This window comes from Microcebus murinus, chromosome 18 (assembly GCF_040939455.1).
Source record: "Microcebus murinus isolate Inina chromosome 18, M.murinus_Inina_mat1.0, whole genome shotgun sequence".
Classification (NCBI taxonomy): Eukaryota; Metazoa; Chordata; class Mammalia; order Primates; family Cheirogaleidae; genus Microcebus; species Microcebus murinus.
The window spans coordinates 3,643,160-3,667,932 of record NC_134121.1 but is presented as its reverse complement, the minus strand read 5'-3'; the positions used below and the strand labels follow the sequence as shown (position 1 = coordinate 3,667,932).

Below are 24,773 nucleotides of genomic sequence, written 5' to 3'. Positions count from 1 at the left end.
GCAAACTGAGAAAGTATTTACCATTCTATTAAATGCAAGTTTAAATAATAGAAATAGACTTTCTATCAAAATTTATTCCAAAATAATTTCAATTGCACATAATCCTAGCTATTCTAAAAAAAATGAAAATAGCCCACTTGCTCTAATAAAATGATATTCAAAATAAAACTGTAGAGAAAATCTTAATAAAACTGTAGAGAGAATCTTAAATACCTCAAACTTGGGTGTCTTAAACAAGGCACGCTTGGGGTACCTTACTGGGAACTACACTATCAAAAAGAACTCTTAAAGTTACTTCTATTTACCTTTTTGAAAGAATTTTCTTTTCTTTTCTTTTCTTTTTTTTTTCTTTCTTTCATTTCTTTTGTCAATTAAAAAAATGAGTTTTATCTCATTCATGACTAATAACCCTAAAAAACAAAAACCTGGAAACCTGAACTACTATAATTTACCTTTTTTGGCAACTTCCATTTCTTCTTCTGTCCATCGAGAGGTCTCTACAGGCTCTGTGGAAACTGAAATAAAAAGAGAGAACCCAATCAGACAGAGAAAAACAAAGTTAAATCCTTTACTCAGACCAACCATATAATCTATACCCTATTTATATCTGATATAAAAGCCTGTTTAAAGCACTTGGTGAAAGAAACTATGGCAACAGGACAGTATTGGCCTCTCTCCCACCAAACTAGAAGAAACAATTCAACACTTCTCACTGTTATGATCTTTCTCAATGTTCTTCAAAGTTCCATACATGTCTACAGTTTTGAACATCTTTATTTTTGAAGAAGTCCCATCTCACCTGGTGCCTTCTCACTTAGATTTCTGCCCCTCTATCCCTCCTATCCTGCAGTGTCAAAGGAAGAAACACCCTCATCTTTCCTGCCCAGGCAAGATTCTCTCTTCTCTTCTCTGAACCCCCACCTCACCCTAATTCCTGGAAACACTTTTGTTCATTACTGAACATCTGACGTCTAGTATACACAGATGATCATGAACTGAACACTTTCTCTTTTACTTTAGAAAGAAAACTGAGAATATCAGGCCTGATATGAGCTCCTGCTACATTCCCTCTCTCAATTAATAGTACCACCATCCACCCAGTCACTCAAATCACTAACAGGCTCCTCAGACTAATTTCTGAATCCTCCCTCTCATTTACCACTCACATCCAATGACGTGTGTCAACTCTAATCTCCTGAATCCATCCCCTCCTTGCCTGGGCCACTCCATATATATAAAAGTCTTTCTAACTGGTCTCTCTGCCTCCAGTCCTTACCCTAACCTGACCTCCAGAATTGCCACCATAGCTGTCTTTCTAAGACACAAATCTAATCATAGCATTCTTCTATTTAAAAACCTCTGCAAGTTCCCTACTTTGTAATCAAAGCAAGATAGAATTCAAATAAGGTCCACCATGATCTGCCCCCAGCCTATCTTTCATCCTCCTGTCTAGTTAGTTCTCCCACATCATTCTTGCCATTCCCTGAACTTGCATTTTCTTTCATACTTCATGTGCTGGTAAAATTGGTGCCTTTGAACCATGGATAGTGGTACATAATCCTTTTATAAACTAATGAAATAATAGAGAGAGACAGACAGAGAGAGACTGATATGCTTGGACTCTTAGATCCAGTATTCCCTTGCCTAAGAATTTATTCTTATGAAACATAATTTAACAGAAAGAAAATGCTATCCAAATAAAGTCATTTTTCATTATAATGCTATCTATAGTGGTTTAAAAGGGAGTAAGGGGACAGCCAATTGTTCAGCAATAGGGGACTGCCTAAATAAATCATGCCTCAGCATTACACATCCATTAAAAAAATGGAGATTACTCAGAAATTGGAAAATATTTATGATATATACCAAGTTAAAACATCAAAAAATAAAGTAACATGCATATTAGGATTACAACTAAGTAAAAAAGAAAAACAGCTATATTAAGGTAGCATGGCTGATGTTCTTTTTCAAAAGACTAAAGTTTAAAGACCACACTTCAGAAGTATTTCTATGTTGTCAATATTAGAGGTCCATCCTGCCCCGAAAGCAAAACCCCAAACAAACTAGGGCCTATTCACACCAGCCCTCCCACTCACTGGGTTCTGGTGGCGGTGGCAGAGCTGGTGGCGGCTCTTCAGTGGCCGCCGCAGCTGCAGCACTGGCAGCGGCAGCTTCGTTTGTCATGGACCTGGTGATGCGGCCCTTGCGGCGGCCCTGGCTGTTGGCGGTCTTTCGCCCCCTCGGAGTGGCCTGCTCTCTCTCCTCAGTTTCTTCAGTTGGACCTTCCATCTTCTCTTTTTCCTTGGTATTTTCTCTGGACACAAAAGCAAATGAAAACTTGCGTGATTTAAAAGTACATACACATCAAAAATTTTAGATTTAAACACTGTTTAAACAGAAATTGAATAAAACTACCTAATCTCTCAGTTACTTAAAAAAAATTATGAAAAATTCTGCCATGCTGTAATTTTAAGGAGCTCTGACTGGCTCAAATGAAGACATTTTACAAGGCCGGTTTTACATATTAATGGACTTAAAACTTAAACACGTTTCACATCAATTGATTTAGAAACTAGAATATTCCATGAAGAAATAATAAATGGCAGCCGAAAACTCTCTAGATCTAGAGTCCAGAGGCTACTGATAAGCTATACCAAAAGGCAGGAGGCCTGGGTTTTTTGCCTTTGCTCTAAGTTGTCTCATCTGTAAAATGAAGAGCTAAAGCAGATGATCTTCATGATAGATGTCTTTTCTATAGTAATAATCCATAATAGTGTATTACTAAACCAGGCTCAATATTTTAAGCCACATCCAATACTAATCATATGCAAACAGGGCAGTATAGCTTAATAGTCAGGAGAATTGTCTCTGGAGCCAGGCTACCTGGGTTTGTACCAGAGCTCTGTGATTTACTAGCCATGTGATAATCTTGGACAAGCTGCCTGACCTCCATGGGCCTCAGTTTCCTCATCTGTGAAATGAGGATAATAATAGTTTATTTCATAGGACTGTTGCCAGGACTCAAGGAGTTAATTTATATAACGTGCCCAGAAAAGTGCCTGGAACACAGTAAGCATCATATGTGTTTGCTATTATTAAGGATAAACCTCTCTCAGGCTAAGAAGTGATTACAATAGTCTCAGGCACTTAAATAAAACTTAATAAATGGTAGTTAACTATTAATAGAAACAGTACTACGAGTAATACTGGAAGATTATCTCTCTGAACTAGTCACCTCCAATGGTTGTTATATTTAAGAATAAGGTACTTCAGTTACACCTACATTTTTACAAATGAAGAATAGATGGCAACACTCAAAGACTCAATTATTCTTGCTTAATGGAAGATGCTGATTTTTTTCAAATTTTATCTACTTAAAGACCTGTTGCACTTTACCAAGTTATAGAATTTTTTCCCCAAAATTAAATAAAAAGTCGAGAATAATTTTTTTCCCCCTCATCCTAAACTGAAGTTCCTACATAGCTCTTTTCCCTTCATTTCATCATTCCCTGTCAATCTGGCTTCTATCCTATAGCCTCCTTCAAAGATGTTTTGTCAAAAATCACCAATAACTTACAAACTGCAAAATCAAATGACCTCACATTAGTCTTTCTGTTGCAACTGACACTGTGGAAAAATCTCACTTTTATATCCTTTTCAACTTAGCTTTTGAACTATCTGGCTGCTATTCTGGCTTTCCTTTTGGGGACTGCCTTTCTCATCTCATCCTTTCATATAGGGATTTCTCAAGGCTCTAGCCTGGTGCCTTAGAGTTCTGTGAGGTTACCTATTCCCACCAATTCTACTGGGATTATTCCCAATCTCTATCTTTGGATTCATCCCTTAACTGCTATGATTCACACTTGTCTTCCCATCTACCCCCTGGAACAGCCACCTGGATTTCCCATCAACACAGACTGAACATATCCAAATCATGCTCATCCTCACCACTCTGCTTCTTGCTCTGCCCCATCTCTAAATGTTTGTTGTTAATAGTACTAGCATGTTATAACCACTCAGGTTTACAGTTTGACAACATCTTTAGCTCTCTCCCTTTCCTTTACTTCCTATGTGGGATCTCATGCCAAGTTTTGATTATTACATCCACTAATTCTACCATCACTGTACTTATTCAGTACCTTAGTATCCCAATCCCGGTTTTTATAACAGCCTCCTGACTCTTCTATCTCTAATCTATTCATGCCACACTGCTAATGGATCAACACTGTAGCAGGAGAGCTTTGGCCAGTGGTTCCCAACCATTTTGGCACCAAAGACTGATTTCATGGAAGACAATTTTCCCACAGATGGGCGGGGGGCAGGTGGAGCTCAGGTGGAGATGCTGGTGATGGGGAGCAGCTGTAAATACAGATGAAGCTTCCCTAGCCTCCTGCTATGTGGCTGGGTTCATAAGTTTCATGCAAGATGCAAAACCCCACAGATGGGGCAGGGATGGGAGGGAAGGTGGTACTCAGATGATGATGCGTGGCCTGGTTCCTAACTGACCACGGACCAGTGCTGGGCCACAGCCCAGTGGTTGGGACCACAGGCTTTGGCAATAAACCACTCCATCCACTCTAATCCGTTCCTAACTAATCCCAAACAGACCCACAATACAGTCTCCTGAATGAAGCCTAATATTTTAGTTTTCATTAAGGTTCTACAAAATCTAAGCCCAATCCACCTTCCACTTTTCATTACACTATGTTCCAGTCTAATGAAATCACTATCTGCTATTTCTCAAAGCAGTACAGCTATGCATACTATTCCTTCTACTCTACCCATATGAACCACTAGTTCTGCATAAAGTCCTCCAAACTAACCAGACAGAAGTAACCTCAACTTGTTCTCAATCTCCCAACAAACTTTACTGGTTCTGTTTATTTCTTCCTTCCAGGCTTTTTTCATTTTTTTTTTAATAGTACTTATACCTTGCCTCATTTTCTTCTACTAGATCATAAACTACCTGTGAATACTCACATTGGATGTGATTTGCATCCTCCCTAAGACCTAGCCCATACAAGTAACAAATGAATGCTTGTTAAATAACTTCGAAATTTAAGAAAAAAGAAAAATCATGATATGGCAATTCCATCTGAATAGAACCACTGGCTATGTGGTACAATATATGTCTAAGCTAAACTAAAAAAAATTTTAATTCCTTTCTAGATATCTTCCTAAAGTACAAAATTAAAATGGCATGAATATCTGACTTTTTAATAAAACCATGTCAAGTGACTTAGGCTGCTTTAGTTGCTACAAAACTAGGTAAACCTTAAATATTTCCAGAAGGACTATAGAAATATGAATAACACAATAAATATTAAAAAGGAACAAACTACTAATACACGCAACAACCTGGATGAATCTCGAAGGCATTTATGCAAAGCAAAAGAAGCCACACAGAAGATTACATACTGTATGATCGCATTTATATATAATTCTAGAAAAGGCAAAACAGATTAGTGGCTCCCAGAGGCTGGGAATGGGGCCTGGGGTATGTGTAGGGAGGAGAAACTGACTACATAGGCGCCTATGGTAACTTTTAGGGGTGATGGAAACCTTTTCAATCACAATTGTGGTAACTGCTTACACGACTGTATACGCCTGTCAAAATGCATCTATGTATTCACTTAAAATTGATGTATTTCATTTTATGTAAATTATAATGTTAATCCTTAGGGGGAAAACAACCAAACCAAGTGTTAATCCCCTCCTCCACCCCACCTCACCCCTACAGAAAAGCATCATCAGTAACTGTGAGACAGAATCACAGGTTAATTTTTTTTTTTTTTTTTTTTTTTTTTGAGACAGAGTCTCGCTTTGTTGTCCAGGCTAGAGTGAGTGCCGTGGCGTCAGCCTAGCTCACAGCAACCTCAAACTCCTGGGCTTGAGTGATCCTTCTGCCTCAGCCTCCCGAGTAGCTGGGACTACAGGCATGCGCCACCATGCCCGGCTAATTTTTTATATATATATCAGTTGGCCAATTAATTTCTTTCTATTTATAGTAGAGACGGGGTCTCGCTCTTGCTCAGGCTGGTTTTGAACTCCTGACCTTGAGCAATCCGCCCGCCTCGGCCTCCCAAGAGCTAGGATTACAGGCGTGAGCCACAGCGCCCGGCCCACAGGTTAATTTTCATTATATTTTGCTTTCTTTTCCTAATTTTCTATAATGTACAATAACTATAGTAATAAATGCTCTCAACTGGAAAATAAATTTATTAAGCCAAAAGTGATATTTACTAGAATATTTCATTCCTTAATCATGCTAACTTAATCATGTCACTATTAGAGGGTCAAAACATACTACCTACTGATTTTTATCTATAATAGATTCAGTTTCATTATTTAAAAATAACATTTAACTTATTATTTAACTCACTTAGAGTCTTCCTTTTCATCTTTTTCTTCTTCATCTTTCTTTTCCTCTTCTTTTTTTTCTGTTTTTTCTGCTTTATCCTCTTCTTTTTCTTCTACTTTTTCTTCTTGTGAGGGTCGGGCAATTTGCTGCTAGAATAGACCATCATTTGTAAAACTCAAAGGTAATAGAAATAGCTCCTTGGATTGTGAAAATAAATTATAATATCCATCTAAAAAATTTTAAATTTGTTATTAATCATTTACAATATAATTGGTGGTCATGTAGTAAAAATCATTCTAGCACTTTTTAAAGCATTCTTTATGTATTGCTTAAAGGGTCATACATACACACACCAAAAATGCTTGTAGTATTTGGACCCCTCAGAGAAGTTAAAATGCTAAGATCTCACTTAGAAATCCGAAGTTGGTTCCTTCTTTTTGCAACTCCCATACCTAATTTGTCACTCAAGCATTCCAATTCTACCTTAAAATTTGATACACATACATTTATCAAACTACCTCCCTACTATAAGATACTTAATATGTTCCCAATTTTTTCATCATTATGGATACTGCTATAAGCAACATCTTATGTGTTTACACTTTGGGGTGAATTTCCACTTAACAGAATAGTAGACAGCTATGGTCATTACTAAGACTGAAGTAATCTGGGAAAATACCAAATAGCAAAAAGAAGAAAAATGGTATCACCCCTTTGGATAAGGGGAGACTTATGTAATTCAGAAATCAAGGCACTATAACCTCATTAGGACTGTACTCCAACACATCTTTACAGAAGAGAGTCCCTGTCCTTTCCACATTTTTCTTTGCTGCTCTGGACTCCTAAGCAAGCCTAGCACTAAACCTAAACACACTCAGCACTTTCATGCCTTTCCACCCTTCCTTGCCTGCTAAAGTCCCACATATCCTCTAGGATTTAGTTCAAAATGCTGCATTTCCTGTGAAGCCTTTCTTGATTTCCATAGAGGAACTCAGGGCTCCATCTCCTTCCCTCTCTGCTGCAGGTCCACACCTGCTCGTAGCACTGTCACTAGGTGGCCAAGTATCTGGTTATCAGCATCTGCCTGGCTCACTGCATTATTATCTCATCAAGGATAAGAACCCAATCTTACTCCTTTAAGCATGTCCAGCTCCCAGGAGAGCTTCTAGACCATGGTAGGTGTCTGCATGTGTTGGATACAACAAAAATCAAATTCCTTTATTCTGGTTATTTGAAAAATTTTTAACCCTCCCATCCCCATCTTTCACTCTGATCGAGGATAATATCAATGTTGCCTCATAACTCTTTCTATCTTCTTACCTGTTCCTTTCACCAGACAACATGGAAATAATTCATTTATTTTAGGTAAAATTTTCCTTAATTCATAATAGCTTTCCAAAGTCTTTTACCTAGTCACCAAAACTGAAACCTGTCTTATTCCTTAAGATAACAAAGGCCTTACTGGCCTTCCCCAAAAGAAGTCCCACATTTTGCCTCCTTCTAATCTATGAGGGAAGGAGACTCTGTATCCCTTCTTGGTCCCTACTGCCACTTCCAGAACATTGCTGGATGGTGATATTTTAAAAACATTTCCTTTTCCACATTTTATGAAATCTCCCTATGATTTTCTCTCTTCTGGTGTCATGGATTGACTTCTCAAATACAGCCTAGAACATGTAATTTTATCACATGGCTCACTACACTTTGACATTACTCTTCAGATTTCAAAATGCAAATCAATGGCTTTTGTAACACTCTCCCGTCAATCAACATAATATCCCATAACTGAAATACTTTCGGGTCATGCTCATTAAACTCCCCACAGGAGAAACCACAATCACCTCATCATCTATGGGCTGCTTCACCTCCCAGATCCTGAAATCAGAAAGTCTTCTCTCCAAGTACAACCACTCATTCCCAATCCATCCCACACTTCCCTGGGACTGATCCTGCTTTGTCCTCATCCTGATCTTCGAGCTCTTACTCTGTAAAATTTCCACAGTCCATCAAGAAGAACTGTAGCTACTATCCTACTTGCTGAATCATTATAATACCATGATTCTCCACACTTGCTTTATCTGACTTTCCCAATTTTTCACCCTGGCTAACCACCAGATTCCTGTTTTTCTGGGCATTTATGAGAGAAAAACTGAGAAATCAGGAAGATTTTTAAATTTATACTTTCGAACCATGAGTAGCTCTGTTTTATGGGAATGCTTTATTCATCTCTGACTCCTAGGCACACTATCATGGTCATAAGATCTGTTTTAAATGCTAATAATCTCACCCTGCCTCAAATGTAGCATCTATTTATCACTCTGAACCACTGAGGTGGCATACCAATGACAAACCCTGGCTTTTGCCTAGCAAGTGAGCTATATAACTCAGAATATGGTTTATAGCCTCAAGATATGACAGGGACATGACAACTCAGCAAAAGGCAAGGAAAGAGGTTCACTGTTCTTAGACTTGGACAATACATATTATCTTATTTCCCTAATAATTTTTAATGTCAACCAGGGCTTCAGAAAAAGTAAGCAAACCCACACATTCCCTGCTGCCTAAAATCCAGCCGATGGCTAAATTCACTCCTCTATCCTAGTTCTCGGGACTAAGAAGCAACTACAGCCCCTACTTAAACCAGTCAATGCGAAGAACAGGGCAGCTTCTAGCTCTGCACAAAGTGTGGAAATGAGCCAAAGAAACAGAATCACTGGATTAGAGTCTGCAGAAATGTGGGGCACCTCTCCTGCAGGACCTGTCACCACGCCACGTACTGACTAGGCAGCAGTGAATGGCGAGGGCAGCCAGCAGCAACTGGGGACCTTATCTTCGGGCAGTGTGCATAAAGACCTATCATAAGAACTGACACTGGCCGTGCGCGGTGGCTCACGCCTGTAATCCTAGCACTTTGGGTGGCCGAGGCGGGCGGATTGCTCAAGGTCAGGAGTTCGAAACCAGCCTGAGCGAGACCCCGTCTCTACCAAAAATAGAAATAAATTAATTGACCAACTAAAAAATATATATACAAAAAATTAGCCGGGCATGGTGGCGCATGCCTGTAGTCCCAGCTACTTGGGAGGCTGAGGCAGTAGGATCGCTGAGCCCCGGAGATTGAGGTTGCTGTGAGCCAGGCTGACGCCACGGCACTCACTCTAGCCTGGGCAACAAAGTGAGACTCTGTCTCAAAAAAAAAAAAAAAAAAAAGAACTGACACTGACACTACAGAGTAAGAAATTCACCTGTGGTTTCAACACGAGGTGGCTGGAACTACTTTTGTTTCAGACAAATCTATAGAGAAGTGCTAATCCATGTGGTCTAGGATGAAGGTTACAAATTATGCCCCTCAACCCTTTCAGCAAGCGGGCTGGAGCAGAAGAGATACATACTTTCAAAATGTATGAAACCCTTCTAAAAGTCCCCTAAGCAGACACAAGGATTCCCAATGGCTCCTTGTCCAGGTTTCCCCCCTTTCTTTAAACCCAACACTCGATGGTCAATAAAACAAGTTTAACTGCCAGGCACCGTGGCTCATGGTTGTAACACTAGCAACTTGAGAAGCGAGAAGAGAGAGGATCAAGAGGATCGCTTGAGCCTACGAGTTTTGAGACCAGCCTGGGAAACATAGCAAGACTGTCACTTAAAAAAAAAGAAAAAAAAAGAAAATTAGCCAGGCATGAGTAGCACACACCTGTAGTCCCAGATATTCTGGAGGCTGAGGCAGGAAGATCACTTAAGCCAGTAAGTTTGAGGCTGCAGTGAGCTATGATTGTGCCACTATATTCCAGCCTGGCCAACAAGCGGCCCCAACTCTTTTCACACATACATGAAAAGTTTACTTCTGCTTAGGAAGTTCTCATAACATGCAGCATTTCTGACAAACAACAAGCTGTTCACCATGAATGCAAAGGCACACTATAAAACAAAACGAAAATTCAAATGAAAAAAGTGAAAGGCAACTGTATTTCAACTTGATAAAGAACAGGATTCAGGGCCGGGCGCGGTGGCTCACGCCTGTAATCCTAGCTCTCTGGGAGGCCGAGGCGGGCGGATTGCTCAAGCTCAGGAGTTCGAAACCAGCCTGAGCAAGAGCGAGACCCCGTCTCTACTATCTATAGAAAGAAATGAATTGGCCAACTAAGATATATAGAAAAAATTAGCCGGGCATGGTGGCGCATGCCTGTAGTCCCAGCTACTCGGGAGGCTGAGGCAGGATTGCTTGAGCCCAGGAGATTGAGGTTGCTGTGAGCTAGGCTGACACCACGGCACTCACTCTAGCCTGGGCAACAGAGTGAGACTCTGTCTCAAAAAAAAAAAAAAAAAAAAAATTCTATCTAGTGACTATCTAACAGTTTAGTCAGAAATTCTGACTTCAAAATTACTATTAATACATTTATATAAGTATATGCTTCTGAATACCTTTAGGGAATAAAAATACATTGGCATAAATATGAAAGTATCAGTATAACAAAAGAGCACAGATTCCTGTGAAAAGTAACCAAGTATTTGGAAATGAAGGGCATGTTTTCTAACAATGACTTGCTTTACTGTAGGTCACTAGCAAGCACCACAGTAATTCCAACCACACTGTGGCAGACTTGCTAGATGGGAGTTTAATGCTGGAAAACACAGCATTTCCTAAGGGAAGAAATTCTTACTTCTAACAAAAACAATATGCATAGAATCAAATTACTACTTGGCATGTTATTTATGATTTTAAAAGATCTCAAATAATAACACTTAAGAGTGATTTTTGGCTTCCAATCTCTAACATGTATTCACTGCTTCAACCAGAATATAGAGAGAACCATACTCACTCTTCATGGAATTCTAACAATGGTCTGGGGCAGTATATAACAATTTTGAGAGACAAGTTAAAATTTCTGCCAATAATCTTTGAACACAATTTTCACAAAAATATAAATATCTGTCTCATTTTCCTGTGATTTTAAGACTAAAACTCATTTGTAAAGCAAATAACACACAAAGTTCCCCATGGCAACACCAGGTTAAAGAAAAAACCAAACTTCACTAACTTGGAATCTATCAATATCATACTAACTCTGCTGAATAAAAATTACTTCCTATGGGTAAGGAGGTTGGGAGTACAAGGTAGGGAGAGCAATCAAATAAAAACTGAAAGTATCAAGCATAAACTTCTAAAGAACTCTACAGAATCTTGAAATAAATTTGCTACAATCACTGTGAGATTATCTCAGGTAATTCCTCCTGATTGGAGCTTGATTGGATAATAGAGCAGTAAAGTGACTGCAAATTAGTTGGATCTCTATACCCACCAGGGTAAAATCAAGAGGGTCGACCACAGATTTTTAAATTTTTAACTTTGTAACTAATTATATTTTTAAAAAGAAAGTCTTTTTTAACTTTTTCTGTACAGCAAAATTTGTATCTCTAACCCAGATCTTTTTTCCTACACTCCAGACTCATTAGACTATCCTCTTTTTTGGGATGTCTCATTTGGATCTCTACTTGGACATCTAATAGGTATTTGAAACTCTGCCATGTTCAGATTTTCCCTTAAAATCTGCACCTTTCTTCTGGAAAGGGGCATCAACCCCCCCCCAAAAAAACAAAAAACACAACAAGAAAAAAAAAAACAAAAAACCTGCTCCTCCTTCAGTCATGCCTATCACAGCAAATGCCAACTCCACAGGCCAAAAGTCAGTGTTACCCTTGATATTCTCTTTCTCTCATTCCCAGAATAAATCCATCAGCAAAACCTGTTGGCTTTACCTTTAAAAATATTCCCAGAAACTGACCAGTTCTCCCTTCCTCTCCATTATAGCTCAGTCAAAGCCACTGGGATCACTAAAATAACCTTGTAACTGATCTCCCTGCTTCTTCCCTTCCCTCCTTACAATCTATTCTCAACAGAGCACCCAGAGTAATCACGTCACAACAGAAATCTGGTATCACTTTTCTGCTCAAAAGCCCAATGGCTTCTCCTTTCACCTAGTATCAGTACTAATAGTTTTCAGTTTTATATAAGAGAGCTCTTAAACTACCACCACCTAATTTCTCAAAACCTGCCCATCTATTTTGACACAAATAAATGGAGTAAGAAGGTGGTTTAAATCCATCATTTAACTCCCTTCTCTCTCTAATTCCCAGTGATACAACCAGAGAAACATAAAACTATAGGAAAAATATTCAAGGTAATAACTTACAGTGGCTCATGCCTGTTATCCCAGCACTTTTGGAGGCTGCCTAGGAGAATCACTTTAGGCTAGGAGTTCGAGACCAGCCTGAGCAACATAGTGAGACCCTGTCTCTACAAAAATATTGTTAAAAAAATTATCTGGCCATGGTGGCACACACCTGTATCCTAGCTACTCCAGAATCCAAGGAGGGAGAATCACTTGAGTTTGGGAGTATGAGGTAGCTGTGAGCTATGATCGTGCCACTGCACTCCAGCATGAATGATCAAACCAAATCTGAGGCTACCTGGGGGCAAGTATCCCAATAGTCAGGTCAAGATGAGGCAAATCTCCGTTCTGCAAATGCATTCTGGGGTGGTACTAAGGATGCTAGCATACTGAAATGAAGAATAAGGATAGGCAAAAGAAAACACTGACATAGCTGGAATTAAACCAAGAGACGTGTGCCCCAGAGAAGAGTGAAACAGTGTCCAAGATAAGTTTAGGATAGAAAACAAATGTTTCAGAATAACAGACACTCCCTGCCACACAGAACTTCCTGCTAGAGGTCTCCTCTATCATCACAGGTAACAGACTGCTAATCTGGCAAAGATAAGGCATGTTGTATAATAAATATCACCCTATCCCTTTATATTTTATAAGACTAAAAATTTTAAATGGTAACATAATTTCTAAAAATAAAACTAAATTTATAAATACTATTTTATAATTAGGAATAAAGCTACTGTTAAAGATTTGTAGTTGACACTTGTTTAAAACATAGATCTCTAAGAGGATATACAGGACCTTGATTCAACTTTCTTTAGGGGAAGCAGGAAGAGCCCTGGCAATACTACTCTCTCTGGTCAAACACTCATGCCAACTTTGATTTGCTCTTCTTCAGTTAGTCCGACTTCATGGAGCTATACAATCATCCATCTCTTTGTTTTTACTGCATTATTCCCATCCGTGTACAAGCACGCCTTTTCTCCTCCTTCCTGATGCTCATTGGCCCTACCGACTCACTTCTCTATTCCCCTTTACAAGCAAATTTTACAAACAAGGTTGCACTTGTTTTGCCACATTCTCACCTTCTGTATCCTCCTCAATTCAGAGTAACTGTTCCAGCCCCCTCACGAACCCACTGAAAATGCATGTCTAGGGCACCTCGGCTTAACCTCTGGCAGCATTTTACACAGCTGACTCATGAAATACTCCCTATACTTTTTTTGATCAAACACTGATTACACTGTTTCCAAAGAACATGTAATCACATCTTGTGAAGTGTAGTGTTCTGCAGGAAACAATGACCCAGAAAATATAAAAAGGTTATGGCTATGAATAATGAGAAAATTATTCTCATAGACCAAATAACCTATATCTGGTGACCAGGGGCTACCAAACAAAGAAAGGGACTAGACCCTGCCACAGTGCAAGGGTGGCTGTGTGGGGAAATTAGGAGAGATTAGGAATGCTAATAAACAGTTGCACCTGTCAGAGCACATGCACGCAAATCCATATTGCAATAGCTACCTAGGTATGGAAAGCAAAAAGGCAAAGGCATTAGCACAGCAGCTTTACTGGTAATGCATATACAAGCTGTGACAGCTGCTGATCAGTTCATTTGGGGGAAACTCTTTGAAAGTACTGAACTGCAACTGTGAAAATGACCTTTTATTAACATTTTATACTTGTGAAAAACTACCTGTAAGAAAAGCACCTTTTAAGAGTTAAGCTATCTATTATAAGATAAGGGGATTTCCCAAGAAGAAAAAAACTAAAAAACAAAAAAAAATCCACAGTTAAGCTATCTAAACTCCACAACTGAAGTTAGTCTGAAACAAGATCAGATGCAGGTATTTTTTGTAAAGAAACCCTCTACTCTAGTTACCTTGCTATATTTCTCTCTCTTTCTCTACCTGTTCCCTCCTCAGACAAAAGGACTGACTAAAGATGGCACATTCGGTACAGTATTAAGGGCTTCATATTTAATTACATGATTACTGCTAACACGGGAATGCATTATTTAGATGACAAGACAACATAAAACTTTTTTTTTTGTTTTTGAGACAGAGTCTCACTTTGTTGCCCAGGCTAGAGTGAGTGCCGTGGCGTCAGCCTGGCTCACAGCAACCTCAATCTCCGGGGCTCAGCGATCCTACTGCCTCAGCCTCCCGGGTAGCTGGGACTACAGGCATGCGCCACCATGCTCGGCTAATTTTTTGTATATATATTTTTAGTTGGTCAATTAATTTATTTCTATTTTTGGTAGAGACGGGGTCTCGCTCAGGCTGGTTTCGAACTCCTGACCTTGAGCAATCCGCCTGCCTCGGCCTCCCAAAGTGCTAGGATTACAGGCGTGAGCCACCACACCCGGCAACATAAAACTTTTCTACTTAACTTTATCACACTAGAAACCTGAACTATATTCAAAATAGAAGACAAAATACATTAAATATACATTAACATCAAAATAATTATAACATCTTAATTAACCAGAAACATCAATCTCTCAGCTATACATTAAGTACAAGACTCCTGTTCTTGTCTTCATATTTCAACATTTCTTGTCTTCATATTTCCACCAATCCTGAAACATCTTTCACAGAGTGATGAAACATACCTGATTTCTGCCTCTGCGTTTTCCATAATTCCTTCTCACTAGAGCTTTATAATTCTCATTTTTCTTCGTTAAATAGTAATATAAAACACAATCAGGAACACTCTATAAGAAAAAAATTCTTTTTGACGATTTAATGAAATAAGAATTTTAAAAAATCAAATTAATACTTTCAAGGAAATTTTCTGATATTCTCCAAGTACAAATTAAAGAGAAACATATATGGTTAGCATTTTAAGATATATTTAAGCTCTAAAAAATAATTACATCATATCTAATATTTTAAGGAACAGTTACAGTTGTCTTAATCCAATTTACCTTAAAGATACCAGGAACTACCAGAAACATATTTTCTTATTAACCAGTAAGTAAATTCCCTTTCTTGCCACATACATGTAAGTATTTAAAAATCTCTTTAAATATTTTCCTCAAAAACATTAAAGCCAACTGTGAAAAAAATTCAGGAGAAATCAAGACTGACATTTTAAATTACAGATTTAATGAGGCTCAAAACACACTGTAAATCTATGTGTTTTTAGGGAAATACAAGATCAGGTCATTTTTCATTAACCATGAAAATCAGTCCTGTGTTGTGTTAGGATTTCTGTTATAATTTTAATTATCACTATATTAATCAGGAGAATCTTTACTGTATCAAGCCCTTTGCAAAATCAGTTCTACTGAACTACTTTTGAGTGTTGGAGCACAAAAATTTCAAAGTAACAACAGTCAGAAATCTATAAACATTCTCAATACAAGCCATATCTTACCTTCCTTTCCAAGTAGGATGCAATTAGGCCAAAGTTTTTCGGATGCTGGATAAACCTGAGTGAGGAAACAAAAACCAAAAACACACACACATGCAAATATTTTAACAATTTAGAAAAGAAAAAAAAAACTTGGGAAAAGAAATACTATGTACAAACTAATTCCCAGTGATTCTTAACTGCCAGTCTGAGGAACAAATACAGAATCACTGGGGACTTTTAAAGGGCACAGACTCCTGGGTACCATCCACCAGGAACTGACTGGACTGGCCTATAGCAAAGTACAGAAATCTACTTTATAAAAGCTCCCCAAAATGATTCAGATAGCAACTAAATTTGGGGAAAATTCTTAACATGACTCCGTAACCCCAGTTCTTATCTGTTACCTATTTTCCCACCCATATACTTGTGAGAAGATCAATATTCCCTACTTCCCACAGTATCCATTCAAATGCCAAAATGAGGCCAAGTTTTTGTGGAAACAGTTTAATTTATAAGTAAATGCAAAAACCTTTTTACTAACTTATGTACATTTCTATTAGAGAATAATTTAAAATTTAAATTACTTGTCCTTAAAGATCTCCTTCTCATGGTCAGTCCAAACATTCATAAACTGCCTATCTTTATAAACCTTCATAGGGTCCTCCATAAGCCCATTCATATTAATGAACTTGACCCGTCTTTGTTCTGCATCAAACATCATAGGTGGGATTACAGAGAGCTGCCGCATTTGTTTTTCATTATTCTGCCAAAAAAAACACAAAACAACAAACAAACAAAAGCAATTTACACTAAAAAACCACAGATGTAGTTTAATGACAATAGCAGTGTATAACATAGCATCTAACATACAATAACTACTCATATATCTATAATTATTCATTGAAGTCAATTATAGAGGCAAAGAGTATGCATATCATTTTTTAAAATCCACTACTTTAAGAAGAGTTATTTTCTTAAATGAGGTTGACACTTAATATAATGAAATTTAGACCTACATGATACAAAGTAATTTCAAGTTCATTGAAGTTGTGACGTTGTGAAGCATTTAATCATACATTCTGATTTTTAAAAATGTCAATATTATTTTAGAGAACAAATCTTAATGTCATTTTAGAGAACAATAAATAGAAAAATAAGCAAACAGGCATAAAGTAAACTCACTTAACTACTATTAAATACTTCATGTTAATTTTACATAAAGCTTTCTGTTGAAATTTTAAGACTGTTATTCTTAGAAATTAAGCTAGTTTCAACTAAAACTTCGTTACAGCTATACAACTTATTCTTCCCAAAGTTTAACTAGGGAAGTTTATGAGCACAAGCTTCCATGAAAAAAATTTCACCAAAATTAAAAGTATTTACCCAAATTTAAGACAAGGTTGTTTCCTAATTTTCCTCATCGAAGTGGATACTGCCTCATAGTCAAGTCCTTAGAAAGTCTCTAATTTCATGGGGTACTCTCTCAATCAGTTTGAACATCAAAGTGTTTGAGACAGAGACATTACCTCATCTGATAAACTAGTTTTGGATGCTTACAGATGTTTCCTAATGGAATCAGTTGAAAAACAAGCAAAGAAATTTAACAGAGATTTACTCATCATTGCGGAGATTACAGTTACATATTCCAAAGGCTGGATGTCATTTTAATCATGCACTTTAGAGGTAATTTTAAAAACAATAAAGATTAAGTAGTTATGTTTCAAAGCTCCTGAATATATTGTTGCAAGAGAAATGAAAAATCCACTTACCCATAATATTGTTATGCAATATTATGTACATTATGTATTTATGCTTTGGGATGAAATTTTCTAAAGACAACAACATATATGTACTACAAAAGAAATGTATCTCAAGCAATTATACAGAAGTGAAGCTACTGTGTTCTAAGAGCACTGATGACAAAAAGTGGCTCTAGAAATGGCCAAGACCTTGACTTTACATAACAATACACTGAAATGCTTGAGTAAAACTGTCCCACAATGTGTGGGATATGTCTCTATGACTGAATATTGTAATTGTCCTCTAAAAGGTTATGTATTTTAACAGACCAAAAATCACTATGGTCTTCTCTTTGGGAAAGGAGGATATCAGAAGTGAGAAAGGAGGAAAACAATACCTGCAAAATTCTACTTTGATTGTACAACAATCTGAGATGTAAGGTGGTTCAAGGAACTCTTAACCCTCTTAGTGCGGCGGGCCGAAATATCGGCTTTTTTGCCCTAGACGGTAAGTTGATATTTCGGCCTGCCGCACTAAGAGGGTTAAATATAGTTTATATGGTTTTCCACCTCCTCCAAAGCTAGTGTGACTAGAACTCTGAGATATAATGTTGTAAAATCATACAATATACTTTTAATCAAACACGAATGCAAAACAAGGTACTGTAATCAAATACTGATAGATTCCTACCACAAGTATCAGTACAAACTCTGTACGAATAGGCTATTTTTTTCATCCTGTAGGAAAATTCAGCAACTGTGTTTTTTAGAACATAGACTAAATGAATACTATACAATGAATATACAGGTACAAACTGATTAGAAATCTTTCTTTTTCTCACACAAGTAATCTAACTTCATAAGATAAAGTAACTTGATGGTTTAATTCACTAGTGTATTCCCAATGCCTAGAAGTCTGGGACCTAATACGGAAAATGTAAAAATTTGTTGAAAGAATGAACTTAATTAAATATAGCTATGGAAAAGAATACACAGTTCCAGAGTCAGATTGCCTGGGTTGGACAACTGCTACCATTATTTGTTTGTGACCTTGGGTGAATTATTTAACCTGCAGCTATGCCTTAGTTTTTTCATTTGCAAAACAGACTCAATTACAGCCTCTATTTCACAGAATTTTCAGAGTTTAAATAAGATAATACATAAAAATTACTTATCGCAGTTAGCAATTTTAAGTAGCAACTACCCTTAAAACTTCCTCTTCTCACAAAAGCAAACATGTAATTAATCCACCACAACCCAAACCAACAATACCCACAGAAAAAGAAAATCAATGGTCAGGTTTAGTAGTAGTAAAGGGTAAAGCAGAGGAGATTCTTGACACTGCTTTTTACTTTTAAATGTGCTGACAGTATATAAACAGGGACTTTACTTATCTGAATTCCTAAATCATTCAACATTTTAGATTAACTCCACCTTACTCAATTTTGCAAATAAATTATTAACTATATATTTAAGTCTGCAACATTTTTATGTTAATATTATTTACATTTAACATTTACTTTGAAATATGTAGCATTGTATTCCTTCTTGGCCTTTAGGCTAAGATCGGTGAAATATATTGCACTGTAATAACTATCTTTGATCATTATGTAAGGGGAGCACCACTTCAATTAAAGAAGATCCTTGGAATTTTGAGATGAGGTTTAAGAAAAGACATTTTATAAAATCAAAACTAGCAAAACTCAATAAATAGTAGATGGCTTCTGAACCAACCATAATATATAGTTTGAATATGGCTAAGATGACTTAATGTTACACAATGAAATTTATTCTTATTCTGTATTAATATACTAACAAACATTAGGCATTGGAAATTCACAGATGGCCTAGCCCAAAGGTGTAATAACCACACTCACAAAGATGACACTCTGGCTGATCTAATTATAAATAATTATTAAAGGGAAAGATAAGCACAATAAAAATAAAGTGAGACGAACTATATGTTGATTAGTTCTGTTTGGGGAAAATGGGTGAGGAGGTTTCATAAGGATGGAAATACTGCTGTTAGGCCTAGATAACATATTCTTCAAATGTATACCTTGGTCACTAATGATTAATATTAACTGCCTCATAATTTTATTAATTCTGCTTTTGACATAGGCAAGAAAAAAACAAAAGAATCCACTCTCTATAGAAGTGTATCTTCCCCGAAAAATTAGAAAATAGTGTTCTTTGTATATGAATCTCTTTTTTGTTGCTGTTTATTTTTGTTTTGTTTGAGATGGGATCTCTTTCTGCCACCCAGGCTGGAGTGCAGTGGCATGATCATAGTTCACTGGGCTCAAGTGATCCTCCTGCCTCAGCCTCCTGAGTAACTGGGACTACAGGTGCGTGCCACAACATTCTGCTAATTTTTTAATTTTTCTGTAGAGATGAGGTCTTGCTATGTTGCTCAGGCTGTTCCCAAAAACCTGGCTTCTAGCAATCCTCCAGCCTCAGCCTCCCAAAGTGCTGGGAGATTATAGACAGGCGTGAGCCACAGTGACCAGCTTGAATCTCTCTGTACATAGTTTTAATCCCCACATGCTCACTCACCTGCCCCTTGCACTTCATGTTACTACACTTGCCTGGGACTATTTCACCTTCATACAGATGACTCTGATATCCAGCTGTCTCCAGTTCAACTCTCTCCCAGGCTCACCTGGCTAGAGAGCACCATTTGGAGAACACACTGCCATCTGCAAAACACATGCTCCTTTGCTATTTTAGGAAATGGGACCACCAGCTCAGTCCACTAACCTGGAAACCAGGGACTACTTTCCATTTCTCTTCTTTGTCATCCTCCACACTCCATTCATCCACCTTGTCTTGTCCATTTTACTTTCTATTACTCTTTCCTAGCAGCCCCTCCTATACATCCTTACCACTGTTGCCCTGACTCAGATCCTTACTTTTATCCTAACAGCCTCCTCACCTGTCCCCATCTCCCTGCTGCCAGTCAACTTTGAAAATGCCAATATGATCATGTGACTGCCTCGTTTAAAGCCCTTCCATGGTCGGCTTCAAGTCTTCTGAATAGTCCAAACTTTAGCACCAAAAGTTCCTTCATTTACATGTAAATAAATCCCTAGCTCCCAGGCTACAGGGCTGAAATGCTCCAAAAATTAATGAATTAAATCAAAACAATTTTCTTACCTCTTGCTCAGAGAGCCCATCAATAATTTCAGAAATCTCATGCTCACTCCTAGCAATGGTGGCTGACAGACCAGCTCCCCTTTGCCCAACTCTAAAAATGAGGGAGAAATTATAAATATATTTAACAGCCTTTTATAAAGATGACATAACAATTAAATTAACTGTAGATTACTTTTTCTGAATGGGACTTTTTAACTGACTGAAAGTAGGATAAGAAACCTAAAATACCACTGAGTAACTACTTTTAAGAAATATGCTTAAGTCACCTATTAAATTAATAATGATTTAAATGCTAAGATTGAGATCTAAAGGTTGTATGTCCAAGTTCTAACGGTAGAACTAGTTATGAGAATCTTCTGGAGAACCAGTTATTGATGCCATTTCCATTTCAAATAGCAGTCTTTAGTGTGCCTTCAGACTTAGAGAAATACATCAGACATTTTTAAAAGGAGGGGAAAAAATATAACCAACATCCCTCACAAAAACTTAATTGTGAGTAAAGGGGCTTACATGAATCATACATGAGACCGTGAAGAAGAAAACTACAGCTTTTAAAACTGGCTGGGCGTGCTGGCTCACGCCTGTAATCCTAGCACTCTGGGAGGCCGAGGCGGGCGGATTGCTCAAGCTCAGGAGTTCGAAACCAGCCTGAGCAAGAGCAAGACCTCGTCTCTACTATAAATAAAAAAGAAATTAATTGGCCAACTAATATACATAGAAAAAAATTAGCCGGGCATGGTGGCGCATGCCTGTAGTCCCAGCTACTAGGGAGGCTGAGGCAGGAGGATCACTTGAGCCCAGGAGTTTGAGGTTGCTGTGAGCTACGCTGACGCCACGGCACTCACTCTAGCCTGGGCAACAAAGTGAGACTCTGTCTCAAAAAAAAAAAAAAAAAAAAAAACCTATGCAAAATATCTGTTTGCTAAAAATAAAAATAAGAAACTATCTACCAAAATCAAAGAATTTCTTAATTAGTAATTAATTTAATACAGTTTCTGTTGGTAATGAAGACAAAGGGATACTGAGGTCTGTTCTTATCAACCATCATGTCCAAAGGAACTAACAGTTTCAAGAACTGAAGAATTTCAAAACCTTCACTTATATTTAGATTCAACTGGATGATTAAATATAAAAAATTAATATTGAATTCATTACAATATAATCTTTACTGGTAAGAAAGTTTTATAAAGTTCTTTATGAACTCTCTTAATGATCAGTTTCAGGAAAAAAATATCGTAAAAAAGCAAAAGTGTGATTTGAAGGAAAATATCATAATCATTAAACATCAAACTACTTACCGTTGAAATCTTTCTTGCTGTTCTCTTTGTTTTCGAATTTCTGGAAACTGCTTTTCGTAGTACTCCCTTGTTTTGCTTTCTTTAGCTTTCCTCCGAGGATTATTTTCTATTCTGTCCACTTTTTTCTCCCACGCCTCCATGAGCTGATCATAACGTTGGCAGATTTTTTGTTCCTATTAAATACCCGTAGCAAATTAACAATAATTAAACTAAATTCTGATTCCAACAAACCTAATACTTTAAAATAAATGCTACTTCTTAAGGATAAGTCAGAAGTACAATTGGTCTATGACTCAACTGTGAATGAAAAGCTGTCCTTGATCTGAAAGAGAGAGAAAAGGAGCTCTGTTTCCTATCTAAGATCAACATATAGCGCCTACTTTGGCTGGATTTTTTAGTTAATATTAAGACTACACAAATTAATAAACTAATTCAGGATCTACTACTAATAGCTGACCAGCTACTTTTACTCTGTTGATAACAATGTCTTTATTGTTAAAAAATGGAAAATTAAAAATAGAAACATATAGATAGTTCAAAATCTAACCAATCACCCAAAGACAATCATGTTAACTTTTATTTTAACCTTCCAATCTGTCGTAGTGCACACTTTAACCATTCCTCTATTATGGGAGGTTCTGGCTGTTTGCAGCTTTTTGCTATTATAAATAATGTTATATAATAAATAGTTTGACAGTGTAGAAAAGGCAGAAATTGGTTGTACTTTATGATAAAAAGAAATCCAGTGAACTATAAGAAATCAACAATTAATGCTCTTAGAGAAATGAATTATGATCCCATATTCTAAATAAAGAAGACAGAAGAACTTTCCATTATGAGCATAGAACTGTGTACATATTTGATGACAGATGGACAGAAAAAAGTGAAAGACTCATGTAAAACTGCTAACACTGGTCATCTCAAGAAAGTGAGACTGGAGAAGAGAATATTATCTTCCTCACACATTTTCCAATCATTTTTAACTCCTATGTCTTTTGTGTTCTTCATCTTTTTCTCCATGTCTACTGCTACCTACACAATCTATGACAATATTATCCTGCACCCTGAAATAGCCTCCTAAATGCCTCTAATGCATTCATAATGTAGCCAAATGCAAATTCTTAAAATACAAACCTGAACATTACACTTCTTTAGTTTAAAAAAACTTAAAAGGTACCCTCAGAGTCTGATCCAAAGTCTCCCAGGTACCTCCAGGGCAGTGTACAGCATGGCTCTGGCTTCCCTCACCAGCCCCACACTACCAGCTCAGTACATACTCCTGCCGGCTCTGGATCTGGTACACTCCCTCCATCTCACAGACCTTCAAAGCCGCTCTTTCTGCTTGCATAGATAGTGGTTTTGTAATGAAACTCCCCTTCATGATTCCCAGCTGCGTCAGGTATCCCGCTGAGTGACCTCTCTGTCATGACCACAGTATGATCACAATGGTGCGACTGCCTGCCGACTTGTCTGCCCCCAGTTACCTTAGGCTCTCTAAGGACTAAAACCATATGGCTTTCTTAGTCTCCTTTGTAAAATCATACATGGTATAAAGCCATAAAAAATATATTAGGCAAATCAGTGAACATATAAACTTTAAAATTACTCTCTGAAGTGTGAAAAGGTCTATGCTCCTCTGGTTACATCACCAATGGGCAAGTACCACAGCTACAACAAAAAAACTTGGAAAGAAAAAAAATATGTGAGCTCATGGGTTTCTTAATACTTGTATGTTCTTGGCAAAAAAATAATTCAAGATGAGTAATTCCAGATAGTATCTGAAGGACCAGACTTACACATTATAACAACAGAAGTTTTACACCACATAAAAGCGTCTGACTCTCGAGCTTTACAACTCATGAAACCATCAGGTCATTAAACATAAGGTACAAAGGTCATTTTGGATGTGGATTTAAAGAGCACCATTTATCAACAGACACTTGAATTTAAATACATCAACAGTTTGTCTATAAAATTACTATAATCATATGAAAATAAAAACAATGGCATTATATTTTCTGTAACTTAATTTCCAAGAAGACTATAACCACAAAACTTTTGGACTATTAGTCATATAATAAAATATGAAAAACTATTTGAATTTTAAAAAGCTGAACCCTGACTCAGTTACAAAGAAGAAAGAATAATAATGTCTAATCAGGGTGACTATAACTTACCTACATTTGTTTGAGGCTTAGCAGACTAAATGTAGATCATCCTATTTATCTTTCAAATTTCTTTATCTACTCACCATTTTATTTTGGCTAGATGAAAATGTTATACATAAATGACCAATGAAATTAATTTGATAATGATATCGAATATGTTATCAAAATGTTACTAGAATTAGATTTATATTTAAGTTACATGTACAGTTACTTTCTAAATCAGCACTTATCCTTGAGCAGAATCAAGGACCATTTTCATTAATAATAGGAAAGTGAAGACCTAAATGAACATGAATGAGGAAGTTGTGTAAGTTTCAGTTAACAAGGATAGGACCTCACCCTTTGTTTTCTTGCATGATTTCTTCTTTTAAAAAATAAAATGAGTTTTTTCCTCATCACCTGGTTTCTAGAAGAGAAAAATATGGTTGCATGACATTAAGAAAAAGCATAATTTAATAATGCATTCACTTTTTTTTTCCAGAGACACTGGAAAATAGGCAACGATCATTTAAGAATCTATGATG

General features: G+C 37.2%; 1 protein-coding gene across 14 annotated transcripts in view; it reads right to left on the bottom strand.

Annotated features, from left to right (window-relative positions):
* Positions 1–24,773, bottom strand: part of NCOR1 (nuclear receptor corepressor 1) — a 159,346-nt gene that overhangs the window by 75,838 nt on the left and 58,735 nt on the right. For 9 of the 14 annotated variants that reach the window (XM_075994021.1, XM_012737872.2, XM_075994019.1 and 6 more), the window contains 9 exons: positions 24,589–24,655; positions 22,082–22,254; positions 20,784–20,874; positions 16,473–16,651; positions 15,910–15,964; positions 15,143–15,244; positions 6,383–6,510; positions 2,097–2,314; positions 453–515 (listed from right to left, as the gene is read on the bottom strand). In XM_075994021.1, the coding sequence (XP_075850136.1) occupies positions 453–515; positions 2,097–2,314; positions 6,383–6,510; positions 15,143–15,244; positions 15,910–15,964; positions 16,473–16,651; positions 20,784–20,874; positions 22,082–22,254; positions 24,589–24,655 (1,076 nt within the window). The remainder of the gene's footprint in view (positions 1–452; positions 516–2,096; positions 2,315–6,382; positions 6,511–15,142; positions 15,245–15,909; positions 15,965–16,472; positions 16,652–20,783; positions 20,875–22,081; positions 22,255–24,588; positions 24,656–24,773) is intronic. The other 5 variants (XM_012737874.2, XM_012737876.2, XM_020281045.2 and 2 more) reach the window with 1 other exon arrangement.